The 15951-nt window shown below is 46.0% G+C and overlaps 1 protein-coding gene across 1 annotated transcript; it reads left to right on the forward strand.

Moving 5' to 3' along the window:
* The first annotated feature begins 7173 nt into the window (after positions 1-7173).
* Positions 7174-14533, forward strand: PPP1R14D (protein phosphatase 1 regulatory inhibitor subunit 14D). Its single transcript, XM_056346883.1, has 4 exons — positions 7174-7755; positions 12000-12095; positions 12308-12340; positions 14330-14533. Exons 1-4 carry the CDS (start codon positions 7573-7575, stop codon positions 14396-14398), a joined length of 381 nt encoding a protein of 126 aa, XP_056202858.1. The 5' UTR covers positions 7174-7572; the 3' UTR covers positions 14399-14533.
* Positions 14534-15951: the final 1418 nt, after the last annotated feature.

Raw genomic sequence — 15951 nt, forward strand, 5'->3', positions numbered from 1 at the left:
TCTATCCTGCTTGCGCCAGGTACCACAACTCCTACAGACACAGAGCTGGGAGGGCTCCTTGATTGGCATCTCTAGCCCCTCCCTTTTATTTATTTATTTTTTTAATGTTTGTGAAGGGACGAGCCCCTTCATACGCTCATCCAGCCTAGCCTTTAGACTAGGGGGCTTTGCTACCTTTTACTCTCAGCAGAAGGCTGAGCTAAAGTCCTGCTGCAAGGTTTGCTGCTGCTCACCCTAAATGTATTTAGTCACTTTATATTGTTTTCCTGCTCAGTATTGTCCTTTCACTTCAAAGTCTTCTCTCCTTTTGCCTTCTTCAGCCGTATGTATTTCAGTGAAATCACATCCTTCTTCAGTTTGCTAGCACAAGCAAGCGATGACCTTTCAATCATTTCTTCTGTGGTACAGTCTCCATTTCCCCTCTGTTATCCTAGTGGCTTTTTCTGCACATTTTGTGGTTTCAGGGATTTTATTATTAAATACGTGCTGCAGAATTCTATGCCACAGCCTAAAGAATGGATCACCATTACCGAGTATTTATTCTCTCTCTCTGTGGGAAATACGTTGCTGAATACATGTTGGGATCATATTAGCATCATTCGTAGTCTCACTGCAGAGCCACCTTATGAACAGTACATGTTTTATGGATCTTAGTCTCATTCCCTCTGCCTTTTTCACCTGCTCAGCCCCCAGCTAAATTTTTTTGGTGACAATTTCCTCAGTATGTGATATTACTTTTTATATTCTCTGTATTCTTAAATTTGACCCGTTGTGGTTTTTTTTCTGCTTAGCAGATGGGTCTGTCTTGTTTATTTGACCTTTAAAAATCACGTTTTTGGTCCTTCAGCATAGGAGGGGCTGCATCCCACCTCCATGCCAGTAGCACAGTTTCTAAATAGGCTTAGTTTCTTCTGGAGAGGTTTAGTAATTAAAATTTTAATTGAGATTAGTCCCAAGATCAAGGACTTCTACTAGGAACCTCTGTGTTGCAGCAGCGTTCCTTCCAGCTCAGTAACTTACTCTCTGCCCTCCTAACCTAGAAATCCCATCGCAGCCCTCATCTGCTGCCAAACGAATCATTTCCCATGACTTCAGCTGAGCCGTGCGTTATTCATGTCAGCATGAAGGGAAAGTAGGGTGTGTGATTTTATGACTTGGGAGTGTTTTTAAGGGGTCCTGAAACACTGAGTCATCGTTAATATTTGTCTGTCTTTGAGAAGTGTCTGCCTTCTGTCTAGCAATAACTATTCAGGAGGTGACTTGGGGGCTAAACCCCAGCATAGTTTAATATTTGACTAAGATTGTAAGATCTTTTAGACACGCATGGCTTGTAGTAAGAAACTTGGTGCCAGAGACTGCGTCAGCTGCCTTCCTGTGATTGCTATCCAATCGGGCAGGTGGATGCCCACCTTCCAGAAGGAAGTGACCCCGACAGGCAGAAAAATGAGGAAGACTTGGTCCAGGTCCCCTTTGCCCCGCTGTGCAGCCCAGCTCCATGGCATCACCCTCCGCAATGACTTCCTGACAGCAGCTTGTGCCACCAGCTGCTGCAGGCAGCTCCATTCTGCTGTGCTTCACCTGGGGACCGCTCCGTGTATAATTAACGCTTGGGAGACAGGTTTGCTTGCTTGCTTGTTTTGTTGTATTTGCCTCAGGTTAAACCTCCTGGTGTGGTTTAGGGGTGAGACCAGGATGCAAGTGACGGCACAAAGATGTGGCAGAGGAAGGAGGCAGGGAGGGACCTCATCGGGCCATGACTAACCACTGGTCCTGTGCAGCGAAGCAAGGGAAAGGATGACAGGCTGCTGAGTCCTCCTGAGAGCCGTTCCCATTGTGCTCAGGGTAGCTTTGGGGAAGGGAGTTGTAATCAGGGTATATTTTTTCTTTGGGGAAGTTGTCGTCTACAGCCCTGCATGGCACTGGCTTTTATTTTAATGTTGCTGGTCAAGGTAAACCCTTAAGGGCAGGAACACTGGGAAAGGAAGAAGGGAGAATAGTGTTGAGACTAATTACACTGAGAAAGTATCTGCATTTTTGTCTTGTCTGCGCTAGGCTTTTACAGGGAGGTAGGTATGGACATGTGAAGCAAAGAAACTTCAGTTTGCAGGAACTAGAATAAACTCAGTATTTTCCATTGAAGTCCCTACACGCAACCTGAGCTGTTCTTCACAGCACCCGTGAGCGGAACAGGATCAGCTGTGGGATTCCCCAAGGTCTCTCCTGCTCCATCACTTCCTACAGTGACTGCATCCCTGGGAACCTTCTGACTTCCAACACTTTCAGGCCAGCTGCCAGTGCCTCCCGTGGAAGGCTGCTCTCCCCAGTGTTCGTAGATGGCAATTTCCCTGCAGGTGTGAGCAGCAGAGTCCCTGCCAGTGTAACTGCACCATTCCGAGAGTTGGGGTCACAATAAACTCCTTGGTGCAAGAACTATACAGGTGTCCTCTGCAAGCCTGAAACGTTAAAAGCAGGCTGGAAAACCAGGAAGATCCCCTTTGTCTATTCAGCCAGCGCCTCTCCCGTCTCCAGCCCTACCATTCAACTACTGCTGAAACCTCCGTGCCACATGGAAACACCGATAATGCTTTCAGTGCCGCAGGCCTCTTTCTGTAGGGAAACAGCAAAGCAACACAGGAGGGAGGGCAAGAAAACAACCTGGACAGGTTTTCGAAGATCCCCAAATAATCCATATGGCATCTAATTCACGTTGCCAGCTTCACCCAAGCATTCAAGGGGCAGGTGGGGAGGGTCTTCCTCCTCAGTGCAGATGCTTACTCATGTCACTGCCTACAGGGTGTCAGTGGATGGATGCAGATCAGCAGAATTAATTGCCTAAATAAGGATAGAGTCCAGGGTGCGCTACTCCTCCGGTATGCCAAAGCAGTAAGTAGAACTATTTCACATCTACCCTTCGCAGCTGCTGCTGAGCCACGAGCCTTTATGCCTCGCTGGGCTGCCAGGAGCAGAGGCAGGAGGCAGGCAGGCAGGCAGGCTAGCTCATGTGGCCTCTTATCTTTATCGCTGAGACCTTTCTATTTTCTGAGGTGGTGCCAAATAGTGCAATTTTGGGTTGATTAGTCAAAAGTCAAATACTAAGTTGAGAAATGTTTTCCTCTATCTCAGCATTCCTCCTTCTCACTGCCCTTTCATTGCCTTATGAAAGGTGAGACTGCTGGGGGAGAGGAGCAAGGCTGATCACCAATCGCCTGACTGAAGAGTGTACAGGCTCGCCTCCGCGTGCTGGTGGGAAGGTAGCAGCACTGCTCAAGTGAGAGCTGGGAACTGTGAGCTGGAAACCCCTGGCTGCTTCCTTCAGTCTCCAGGAGTCGAAGGTGAGAGCTGATTGCTCCCCCTCTCCTTGCTAGAGCTCTGGGGCAACAATGCAGCCTTTCTGGCTTCCACACTCCTGTGGAGACACTGGGGAATGATGGAAGTGGATGACGTCAAGATGCTGGGTATACTGGGGTTGCTCACATGGGGCTCTAGATTTTTTTAAATCTCCAGCCCTGGCTACATCTGATCTCCACAACTTTTTTTTTCTGTGACTGCTCCTGCTCACAGGAGGGTGCAGAACCTCTTTACCTCGCAGCATCAATGTAATATTGATACAGTCACATCTGGTGTCTTCCCTGTTTTAATTTGTGTTAACTATCATGTTTGCAACCCTAGGGAAAGTGATTATTTTCTAAAACAGGTGGAGAGTGGCTTCTGTCTGTCTTGAAGGGAAACATTCTTCCTCTCTAGGCTGGGACTCCAGGGAAAGGGGCCGACCTGGTTCTCTGGAAAGATGAGCTGGAGCCCTGCTGAATTATTGAGCATGCATGGCAGTCATCAGCTCAGAGAGAAAGGGAAGCACCAGCCTGGGTCACAGGCGTGGGACGGAGATTATTAGCTCCAAGGACAGAGGAGCGTAACCAGATCTGCCTCATGCACTTGGTTGCTCTGCTGCCTGGATCAGCATCACAACTGCTTGACACTGTGACACAGATGCTCAGCTTGGTTTTTGGCCCTCTCTGGGGCCACAGGCAGTCACAAAAGCCCATTTCCACAATATCAAAGCCCCCCCCCGCCCCCCTTTTAGAGGCAAAACCTCACCCTTGGGGCAGGCCTGGAGAAGCAGCAACCCCTGGTCACACACATGGAAACTGAGACACAGTGTTCTAGTGTAATGCTCAAACGTGTTGGCCACATTTAACCCCCCTTTATTCCCTACATAAATGATAAGCAGATTTGCAGAGGATGTGATCACCAGCAACTGCTGCAGGAGAACCATTGGAGCTTACGTGTGCGCAGCTCTTGTGAAAAAACATGTTGTCTGATGAGATGGTTTTGGTCCAGGTTGTATGCCCAAGGCTGTAAGGAGAGATAACGAGTCTGAAAATCAGATCACCTCTCCCCGCTATGCCCGTGATCCCTGAGATGCCCCTCACTGTGTGTGTCCAAACAAAATGGTGAATGTCCTTCTGTCCCTTTGGCTACGTGGATCCAAGGAAAGGACAGGACGGGGTGCAGCACTGTGCAAAGTCACGCAGCTGCTTCCTGCTTGGTGGCAGCTGGCACCTACAGCACGGCAGGTGGCTGGGGCACCCGCGGGAGGTGCTGCCTTGTTCAAAGGATCGATACAGCTTACCCTGTACGAAGCACCTAGTCCTGTCCCTGCAGGAACATGTACCACACCCTCACAGAGCGATCTGGCACACTTCTTCCTCTTGCTTCAATGATAGATCAAAATAGTTTATTACTGGGGGAGGTCTACTTTATCTGTAAACATTTATTTCTATATTGCCACCTTCTCATTACAAACAATTCATGACTAAGCTCATATAAGCCAAAGCAGTATGATGAACATCCTGCAATCTGGCTCACTTTGGTTTACAGCTTTCCTGAGGTGGCCTCAGACATCACCCTCTGAATGCTTTATGCCACTGTAGGGTGACGCTGACAGAGCAGCACTAGGGCACCAGGGTCTGCTTAGTACTTTGTCAACAAGTGTACGGGTGGTGGGGTGAGCCTGCTCATGGACCTTTTCTGATCTGGTATCTCAGTGCATTGCTCATGATCAATGAGGTTACAAATCAACAGCAGCTCAAGCTGTTTGAAGAGCCATTAGGGCACCTTATATTCCCCTTTCCCTCTTCCTCACACCTGTCCTGTGACCTGTGGATCCCGTGCTTCATAAATTCAACTATTCTGGCAGAATATTAACAGGGCAAACCCCATCTTTCATGTCGAGTTGGATCGAACTGCTCAACAAAGCACACCAGGGTCAGCACAGGGAATGGACGACGGAGGCAACTTCCCTGCCAGCCCTTCAGCCGCTGCAAATTTGTAGACTGGCTCAGGGATGCCAGGTAACTTCTCTTGTAAGTCTGGTCCTCTTTCTCAGATCTTAATGTCAGCCTGTCTGCAGTTCCTTGAGACCAAGGTTGTTCTCCCCTATTAAAAAAGGTCAGTCCATGAACACCAAAATAGAACACTTCTATTTGGAGACGAGAACCTGACACCGGGCAGTGTGTGCCCTTTGGTCCAGAGCTACCTTGAACATCTGCCTGTGTTGGGCCTGCATATTAACCTTTGAAAAGTCAAGAGTTGTAAACACATTATAGGATGTTCAGTGGGTTTTGCAAGGTTTCTAATAGTTAAGAATCTCTGAAGAATCTGCATTCACCGAGTACGCTCTGAGCCTCTCACAACACGGATTTTTCTGGGAAATTTTGGTCAAATGAGATGGGTTCAGGAGCGAGATTAGAGGGAGGATACAGCCAAGCATCAAGGAAAAATGGGTAAAGCTGCTTAAATAGCTGACAACTGTCTTCTGAATAGAAATTTTAGGCTGTCTGAAAAGCAGAGAAGATGGTAACAGTGTCAGGTATATTTTAATACTTTATCCCTCACTGACGTGGAAGTAAGTTTCAGGATCAGCATTTTGTGGAGTTTTCTGTCAGAAAAGGCTTTTATTTTTTTGCTCATATTCAGGATGAAAAGATGGACTGGCATGGCCCTGCCCATTTTTCCATCGCCCTACGTACAAGATGTTGCTGGCTGGCTGTACCACCATCCCTCTGGGCACAGGAATGTGGCTTTGGCAGGGGCAGTGGGAATGACTTCCAAAGGAGACCAGCCACCCTGCAGGATTTCCCCATGCTGCCCGGCAGCAGCTTGCACTGGGAGAAGGGCTGGTTGCTTTTCCTTTGGTTTCTCTAGCTCTTGGTCTCCAAACTGGAAGTACTTTGGCTGCCAGGAGCAGCAGAAAGACTTACTTGCTTTTTCCACATAAATCATGACACTGGCATTGCTGGATCTGCTTCATGATGGAGAGTCTCAGCTGGTTTGTCCATTGGATAGGGCAGCTCCCTGGACAGATCACTGGAGAGCTTTGGGAACAGATGAATAAAGAGGTGTGATACAGGGTCTGGAGTGAACACAGGTATCCCAGTGCCCTGGCACCCCTTAAGGCACCTGGCACACAGCCAGCCTGATTTCTGTTCCTCCGAACAGCGCTGCTCACACATGTTCTTCTAAAATGGCACAGGGGAATAACGCTGCAGACCTTTAACCTGTCTTCCAGTAAGAAATTGTAAACCAAGCAATGATATTTGATATTATATAGTACAATAGTAGTTTATGATACTTCAGCAGGTGAACCTGAACCTGTTTACCATAAATACTTTTCTGTGGGAAGAAGATAGTGCTATACCCCTTGACAGGCCTTCCCCAGCAGTGTCATCATGTCAAATACTGGTGTTTTTTTTTTTAAAAAAAAGGACCACAGATATTTTATCTCAGAAGCACCTTCCTCAAATGATCTCAAATTCAGGCCAGCGGGAATTCTACAGAAATTTTTGAGAAAGGTGGAATAAATTTGAGATTGTAGAATACTGCAAAATTGGACTACTGAGCCCAAGTCTGGCTTGCAGTGTCACTGACGTAGTATTCCCACTCTTGTAAAAGAGTGGATGTAGCCACCTGACTCCAGACCACTCCTTACCTGTGCTGGATCCGGTGCTTCAGCTGGAAAATGCTAAATATGCCATTTCAATGGGAACTAAACCCTGTAGCTGCAGGCAAAGTAGTTTACAGAGGCCCTTGGAGCTTGAATGCAGCAGGATTCAATGCATAATGTACGGCTCAGCCCTCTGGAATTGCACATGCACTTAAGCTATGCCTGTAGGAAAACAGTCATTTAAAACCTCCTTCTTCCCCACCTCTTGGAGATGACTTGCGTTAAATATTAACTAACTTGGTTCATCAATTCCTTGGTTCACTTGGCTTCTTTTAACAACAGATGTTATTACAACAACTCCTCTGCCTGCCTCCCTGCTCCTGTCAGCACGGCCAATGGTGAAACCCAAGAATCTGCTGCTGTAACTCTGCCTGCAGAGCCTGGCTGCTGCCCTGGCGTGTGGTCCCCCCACTTCTCTCCCTGGGATCACCTACACTGCCCGCCTTTGGCATCCGTGAGTAGCTACTGCTGTGAGTTGCAGAGAGGCGTTGGTGAAAGGGGACAGAGAACAGGGGTGAGGGAGCCCAGGGGCAGACGAGTTCCTGCTGTCAGGGAAAGAGGTGGTGAGCATGGCCAGCAACTCCAGCGCACTGCCCCGGGTGACTTTCCAGACACCAGAGAAACCTGGGGAGGAATCCTCACACAGGAAACTGGGCAAGTTAACCATAAAGTACAACCGCAAGGACCTGCAGCGCTGGCTAGACCTGGAGGAATGGATCAACGCCCAGCTGCAGGAGCTGTACCAATGCCGGGTGAGTAGCTGGGGCAAGTCAGCGCTTCAGTCACCAGGTGAATGGACTAGTGGCCCTGTGTGCTGGGACAGAAGTTTGCTTGTTCTGCCTGACTGGGAAGAGCTTCTCATCTTCAGCCTTCACCGGGTATCTTATTGCCACCTAGTACAGCACTCTGACTGGTGTGCCTGCAGGCAGAGAAGCTTGCAGCGATATACTCCAACTATCTTTACATTGCCTGGTCTTGCACCTGCTGGGGGTTGTGTGGCTATTGCTCAGCATGAGCAGCAGAACCTGGAGACATGTACAGGCCCAGGATGCTTCTTGTTGCTGAGCTCTATGTGGTGAGTGGCTTTGCTGCAGTGCCTAAGCTAGCTGGGTTAAGGCTATCAGTGTATCCCTGTTCCTTATAGTCACAAGGGCGTAGCTATAGCTGCTGTTTGGGTGAGACACTCCAGGCAATGCTGTACCTGTAGCTGCAGGCTGGACACACTAGTGGCAGCAGGGGAAGAAAGAAAAAAACCCACCAAAACCATCCTTACATGTAGAGATCTGATGCCTTCATCTTCACAAACCCCCAGAGCTGTCTTCCTTGCCTGAGATTTCCTTTGCACCAGAAACAGTCCCTCCTAAATTCTTCCTGCCTATCTAAGAGCTGTCCCACTAATAAAGATCCAGGAGTGCCTAGGTCCAGCTCCAGAATGGTACCAGTCTTTACTTGAGCTGATGCGACATTTTTTCCTCAGGGTGGTGTGACATTTAAATTGAATTCCAGCACTGGATGAGTACACTGAATTTTTAGCCCGGGTAGTATTGCTTCTATTCATGTTTTGTGATTAGATGGATGGCATTTAACACTGGGAGTTTTCAGAAGGGACAGTGCTTTACCCTGTTTGAGATAATTCCTTTGGAGTGTGGTACAGGAAAAGATGAAAGGATTTCCCACGTTGTACATCATAGTCTTAAACCCATTTAAATAGCTTGACTAAGGGTTTTTCTTTTATCTGTGGGGCAATGGCTAATACAGTAAGAGAACCCAACTTTCTTAACTCACAACCCCGTATATCTTCAACAGAAGACATAGATGGGTTTAACAAATTACGTAAAACAGCTTATTCATGTCCTGGATGGGATCAGACTAAATAAACCGTTAAGCTCTCTGCCATTTTCTGTAGTTGCACCCCAGCGGAGCATTAACCGCATTTTTGAGATCCAAGGAGAAAAAGAGTTGATGATCGCTCTGAGTCTTCCACTCTGAGCACCAGCAGTTTCAAATGGCAATTGACAGTGGAAGTGGACATGTTAGAACAGCCCAGGAACGGTGATTTCTGTGCTCTATGCTGTGATGGCACAGGGAAGCTTTTGCCTGCCCAGGCTGATTTTCTGGGCCTGAGAGATGTAGAACAGTGTCAGCTCCTTGGCTGAAGAGCCAAACTTCAGGAGCAGTCTCTGAGGCCATCTTTATGATTGTGGATGCTGTTGTTACTTATTATTATTACTATAATTACTATTATTGTCATTTTCTCTGTGACTGTTTCCTATTTGATATCTGTGGGAACGTATCAGGTTCTCATGCCATGTTGGGAAGGAAAAATAGTTTCTGTTTTGATTTATGCCATATGCAAAGAATATGCAGCAGAAAACAAACACGGAGAAAAAAGTCCTTCATTCTGTTGCAAATGCATGGCTCCTCTGAAAATGAGTATACTACTGCTCGTGTTGTGTTAATTAACATTCTTAGACTTCCCAAACAATTTTATAGCAGGTTTAGTAAAAGTGACAAAGGATAAAAGCTCATAATCTCTTCAAGACTTGTGAATTTCCAATTGTTTTCTATAGTTCATAAAGTGACAGTAATAAATTCTCAGCTGATAATGCATTATGAAATGTTATATAGTGTACATAGGAGCAGATGTTATCGGTAGACCTAGTCAGCCAGGCAAAATTCAGTGTGTCTGCGAAGTGCTAGAGTGGTGGTCCTGGGGAGTGAATGCTGTTCTAAAGAACAGCAGCAGTGACAGTGTCACTCGCCAGCCATGCTTGCATTGGCTTCTAAGGGCTGTCCCTGGGGCTGGCGGCTCAGTTCAGAGAGCCCTTAGCCTGACTGTTGAGATTTGCCAGAGGTAAGCAAGGAGAATGGGCTGCTGCTTTGAGTAACAGAACGTCTTGCCCTTTGGCGAATATTTGCCGTTTTAAAGAGAAGGTTTGGGTTGGTGGGTTGTTTTTTTTTTTGATAGACAAGAAGCACTTGGTACCACCAGTAACATGACCCAAGATGAGGCTCCCTGTGTGCTACTCTTACTTGCCCAAGTCTACAGATGTACACTTGCGAAAGTATCAGAAAAACCAAGTCAGGTTACATTATCGCTTCTGGTTTTCTGAGAATTAGGAGCTGTTTACTGTCATCAGAGTAGCTGCCCAAAGGGGATATTTTTTTCCCTGCTACAAAATCCCAGCAGGCACTAGTTACAAATCCAGCCATGCCCTTACAGGAACAGGTTGGCTGTGGATTGCCTTTGCTAGCATGTCTCCAGCACAACAGGTTTCCCAACTTCCTTGTGTATTTGGACCAACCTAAGAGATTTACTACCAGGAACTACATAACATGATGCTGTGCCAGGTCAGAGACTGTTAGTAGGGTACAACAGGGGGTTACATAGGATCTTTTCAAATAAATACATGTGCCACAGTAAATTACTTGTAATCACTCAGGTGTCCAGCAGGTCCTCCTGCTCTCCTCTGTGAGTTGTGGCAAGACTACTTAGCTAGCCCGGCTAGTGTGGGCTTCCTTGGATCCATAGAACTCCATTACATTGCCTCCTTGTCAGCTTCTTCCTTTGCTCCAGCTGCCCTTGGCAGTGCAATGTTCCTCAGTGTCTTCCAGAAACCTGTGTGACAGAGTCAAATAAACAGCGTTGCAGCTTCAAATGCCAGCAAGGCTAGTTCAAACATCACCCCCTGATCCAGATAATCTCAATGCTATGCTATGCTATTTACCATCATGAGGCTTTTTGCAACAAAACTAAGACTCAGACGATTTTGATTTTCAACATGATTGTCTGCACGTGGAAGCCAGAACACCATCCAATACTGGGACCAGAAAGCCACAGACAGATCCCACCCTGTCTCACCCTCCTCGCCTATTTAGCTTCTTAGACAAAGCCAGGCTGGATCAACACCTGTTGTCTAAACAGTCACATAAAAACTACTACTTTTAAGAGGAAATGCTGTGTGGCTCACAGTACAGTACATTTAACCCTAAGTCAGCTGCATAACTAAGCTGAACAAAGGCCTTCTACTTCCTCTCCAGCTTGGTATCACAGACTGCTCAGAACAAGTTTATTTTTTCCCTGTAAGTATTGCCTTTATCGTTTAATGTTTTACATACACATCCATAAATGCTACCCAGCAATCACGTACTGCGCTGTTAACGCAGTATCCTTATTCTGCTGGTTACTATCTTGAAATATCACTAGCGTTGTGCTGTCAAAGATTCACTTTGCAAACACACTGGAAACCACAGCCTGCTTGCCTTACAGTCTTGTAGAAACACATGGAGCTAAAACGTGTCTGTGAACATTTACAAATGTTTCCAGCTAACACTCCCATGCCTTACAGGATTACAACTCCAACCACTAAAGCTTGGGGTCTCTCTTACCTTAGAGACTATTTTATCCCTCTCGCGTCTGTTAGAGAAAGCTGGCAAAATATTGTTAGGCCTTTCAAAAGGGTATTTTTTTTCCTCTCCATTACTGCAAAAGTCCTTATTATAAATACCAACTATGTGAATGTATTTAGCCTAAAAGCCCCAAATCTCCTTTTATTAGCTGTGCCTCTCTTAAGATTAAGCCCACTGGGTTTCTGTTGGGTGAACGCTTGTGTTCACTCCTCACAGACGAGGGTTGTCCCATGCTGGCTTACACTGCACTGCAGCTGACAATCACAGCTGGAGATTCTTTAAAGGGTCTTCCCATATGGACAGAAATCCCTGAGCAGTGGGATGAAGTGTTGAGGTAGGAAAAGATGAAGAACGTGTACATCAGCATGCATGGCTGCAGCAGACACCACAGAAAGGCTGGAATCCATGCCCTCTTTGCAAGAACCTCATTTTGAGATGATTTCTATCCTGACCTCAACTTCACAGCACAGTGTTATTATTGCAACTACTTTCTTCTCAGCTGCTCAGTTCTTCAAAGATGGCCTCTAGAGTTTTTAGAAGTTTGAAGGTTTATTACCTGTGGGTTGTTTTTTTTTCTTCTTTTTAGCTAAGAGAAGAAACAGATGCAGCAGCTCCTGAACCACAAATTGATCTTGAAGATCTCCTGGAGGTCCCGAACGAAGAACAGAAATTAAAACTACAGGTCAGATAGAGGGACTTAGTGACTTTAAGTTAGTGACTTCCTTCACAAAGAGAAGTAATGGCGTGTGGGGTACAGAATATGTGTAAGCAGTGTTGCATGATGCTTCCCTGTGTCATTGCCTGCCAAATGTATTGAGATTATATTCCCCTTTTGTAGGGAGGAGAGAATAGGTCACCTCATAAAACACTAAAATGACTCCTCTTGGTTTTTAGGAAATCCTCCACGAGTGCTCCAGCCCGACAGAGGTGAGTGAAGCAACATCAATGTGTTACACTGTGCTATAAAAGTGTGTCTTTGTTTATGTTTGGCTGAACAGCCAAGATACTACTGTGCCTAACATGATGCTGCAGATTTGTTTAAATCCCAATGGGAAGTATTTGCCACTTTATTCTTCTGTGTTAGAAAAATACATGTAAGTCTACATGAGTAAGCTGAAGATAGAGTAGTGGAGCAAATAAGGAATTACTCTTTACAACCAGAGAAATGTGATTCCTTGTTTTGGACATCCTAAGCTGAGAAGCCCGAGTTGCTGTTTGGTTCTCAGTGTAGAAAAGCCATACAGTGATACAGCTCACATGACCATCTTGGCACACTTAACTAAATGCATTCTTAGCTTAAACCACCCTCGTGTTATGAGTGACAAGAACGTGGGATGGAACTAGATGGCATTGGGCGGATCGTTGTTGAGCAGTGGCCACATAAATCAGTTTTACATATATTTTTTTTCCCCATGAAAACTTTACAAGTACTGGTTTGGAGTTAGAGAAATCCCACAAGCTGTCGCAATGCCCAGAGAAGTGGAGCCCTGTACTTTGCAGCGTAGCGCATGCACCACACAGCACTGCATACCTGTGCAGAATGGGGTCCCCCATCAGTGCTTCGGTCATACGCACTGCATGTGAACATTGTGCTTGGACATCATTCATCAGTCTCCACATCTTGTTGAGCCTACGTAACTGCACAGTGATGAACATACAGAAAATGAGGTGGATGCAAAACTATCATTGAAATTAAACTTGGCTGTAGCAATCATTACAGATAAGTCTCCTAGCAGGGGTTCAGCAGACAAGGCTGGCAATAGCAAAATAGTTTTCAGAGTGTCTGAACTTCAGATCTTAGGCAAGAACCCCACATTCCCGAAGAGATAACTGAACAGAGTTTGCTCTACTGATTCATGGGCAACAGACAGCGTGGAACTTGCTAACTACAGATATTGCTTCCCCATTGGCCAAAGCATGTAGTTTCATCCTGGTGATCTTGAATGCAGCCCCTCTGAAAGATCACAGCAGCCTATTTTCAGAAAACATGCAGAGGAAACAAACTGATTTGCTCTGAAGGGACTGACTGAAAAGGTATGTATCCTTGGCATTTACTTCCACAGCACGCTGTGGCAGGCCACCTCTGACCATCCAAGTGAGGAAGCTGGACTTCCACACAGCACAAATGGTAACAAGCTGCAACACTTCCAGTGACCTTGCGTAATTACAAGGACATGCAGCTATGTCTTTGGGTGAAGAAAGGCTGCACACTCCTTTATGGTGATGTTACTTGTCTTGCAGAGGGTAAAGTTTGCACTAGTCACATTGACTTCTGCTTGGAATAACCAGATGGTCCAGTTTAGTTCATAGTCCTTGGCTGTGTCAGCAAAGTAGTTCGAGTTTATCTCCATTAACTGCTCACCTATCTGCTCTGCCTGTCCTCAGCCCCTGCTCCAGGTTATCATTAGTCCTACCTGTGTTTTGCTCCAACTCTTCTCTGCCAGCCACTTCCTTGTAGAATTGGCACAGCTCCGAGATGGTTTGCAATCCACAACACAGAGCTTTACAGGTTCAACAAGCAGGACAGCTTGCTTTGGCCTAGATTGGGAGGGCAGTTGAAGTGGGCAGGAGGTTATGGTGGCAACAGGAAGCAGTGGGACCTAACAGGACAAGAGCATCCTGAGGCCGTCTCAAGGTGGAAAAAGCAGGTTTCTGGGATGAAGAGGGGCAGGCTGGCTCCTGGGGAAAAAGTAAACATGGCTGCTCCAGAAGGAGACAGGGGAAGGGAAGCAGAGGGGCTTTCAGACTCTCCTCATCCATCAAAAGGTTCCTTTCCTAAGCTAAAAGACAGGTTTGCTCAATATATGTCAAAATTCTGGTTTCTGCTCAACATGGAGGCGAATGTGGGAATAACTCTTTGGGCTGGTGAGCACTGGAATTAACATGACATCCTTCTTCAACCAATTCTCATTGTAGGATTTCATTACGGAATTGCTTAATCGATTGAAAGGTCTCCGGAGAGTTACCAGTCCTCAGAAGAAATGACCTTGTCCACATGGAACACCCAGCTTTGGTCACAACAAAACATGCACCTTCCCCACAAAAACCAGGATCAGCAACATCACTTCAGGATATATTTAGGACTTACTGTTATTGAGAAACATCACCAAGTTTGTGAACTTTGTACCAGTGGTTTGAAGTCTCCACTCCTTCCAGATCTATGCACATAGCAGGGAGCTAGATTGTACATTTTCCTGATTCTTAAAAAGGGCATGTTAACTGGTAACGGGACAAGATGCCCTTCCTTTAGTTTCTTCTAGGAATTTCCATGCTGGCTGCAGAGCACTGAATACAGTTTTCAGGAGCTCATCAAGACTTCTTTCTTTCCGCTCACTACAAGAAAACAAGGCATTGGTTATCACTCACTCATCAACATGGAAAATCTGTTACTGTTAAGCTGCACCCTGTTTCAGTCTGGCTGGGACCCAGCTGTGAGCTCTTGCCTGTTACTGCTGTACCTGACTCTACAGCATTGCACATACTTTGAAAGTCCTATTAAGCCTCTGTTATTCATGAAGGTTGGACAGAAAATATACAGTAGGATGGAAGGAAAATGTTCAAGTGCACCTGGTCTACTTAAGGGGAAGTTAGTGAAACAGATGCTAAAGCTAACGGAAGAGAGATTTTTTCCTTTTTGTGGAACTTAGGACTTAATGATGTAGAAGCTTCTAAAGGAGCAAGGTCTGGGAATGACTTTTCTCGTAATTTAAAAAGATGTTTGAAAAATGCTTATTTTATATATTGAAACAGAGAAAACCAGTTGTACACTGCCTGCTTTTTCTCTCTTTTTAGACACTAAAGAAAAACTGAAGGGAAAAAATACCTGCTCCCAATTTCCCTGCAGGGAGCATCTCAGAGCGAGTCTTGCAGACAGGTAGGTCTCACAAATGAGAAGTGAAGTAGGACACATTGTCTTGCTGCAAAAACTCTTCTGGCAACAACTAACACGTGGCTGGAAAAATACAGAGGAAACTACATCCAGTCTCTCAGCAAGTCAGTAACTTGACACATGCGGCTAGGAAATAAGACAGCAAATGGAGGCTGATCGCTTAGGCAGAGTGGACTCACATTATGTCCTGCCCCTACGCTCTCATGCCTGCCACTCAAAACACAAAAGACGAGTTGCTGAGTCACATCCAGAGGGGCTCCTATGTACCAGTATGTTCGAGGCTAGCTTTTGAGTACATGTTTTGTCAGACAGGGAGAGAAGGGGCCAACTCTGAAACAAAAGGAACATGTGCAGGTTAACTAATAAACAAGAACTCTTGAGCTGGACCAGTAATACCTTAAATACATTAGTCTTTTCATCTTTATCAGTAACAGGGTGAAAATTATTACTTTTTGCTTCCCTCCTATTTTCCAGCAGAAATGTCAGTAAACAAGCTGTGGGCTGTGCACATCTCTAGAGGACAAAATCCAAGCTGTGGTAACAACTGTGATGCAAGGGCTTGCTTCCCTTCACATGCTGTTTCTGTATGCGACAGCCTCCTGGAAGTTTGCAAGCCGTGCAGCTCATACCTTGTCCTAAGGCTGCTCCA

This window comes from Falco biarmicus, chromosome 7, assembly GCF_023638135.1.
Source record: "Falco biarmicus isolate bFalBia1 chromosome 7, bFalBia1.pri, whole genome shotgun sequence".
Classification (NCBI taxonomy): Eukaryota; Metazoa; Chordata; class Aves; order Falconiformes; family Falconidae; genus Falco; species Falco biarmicus.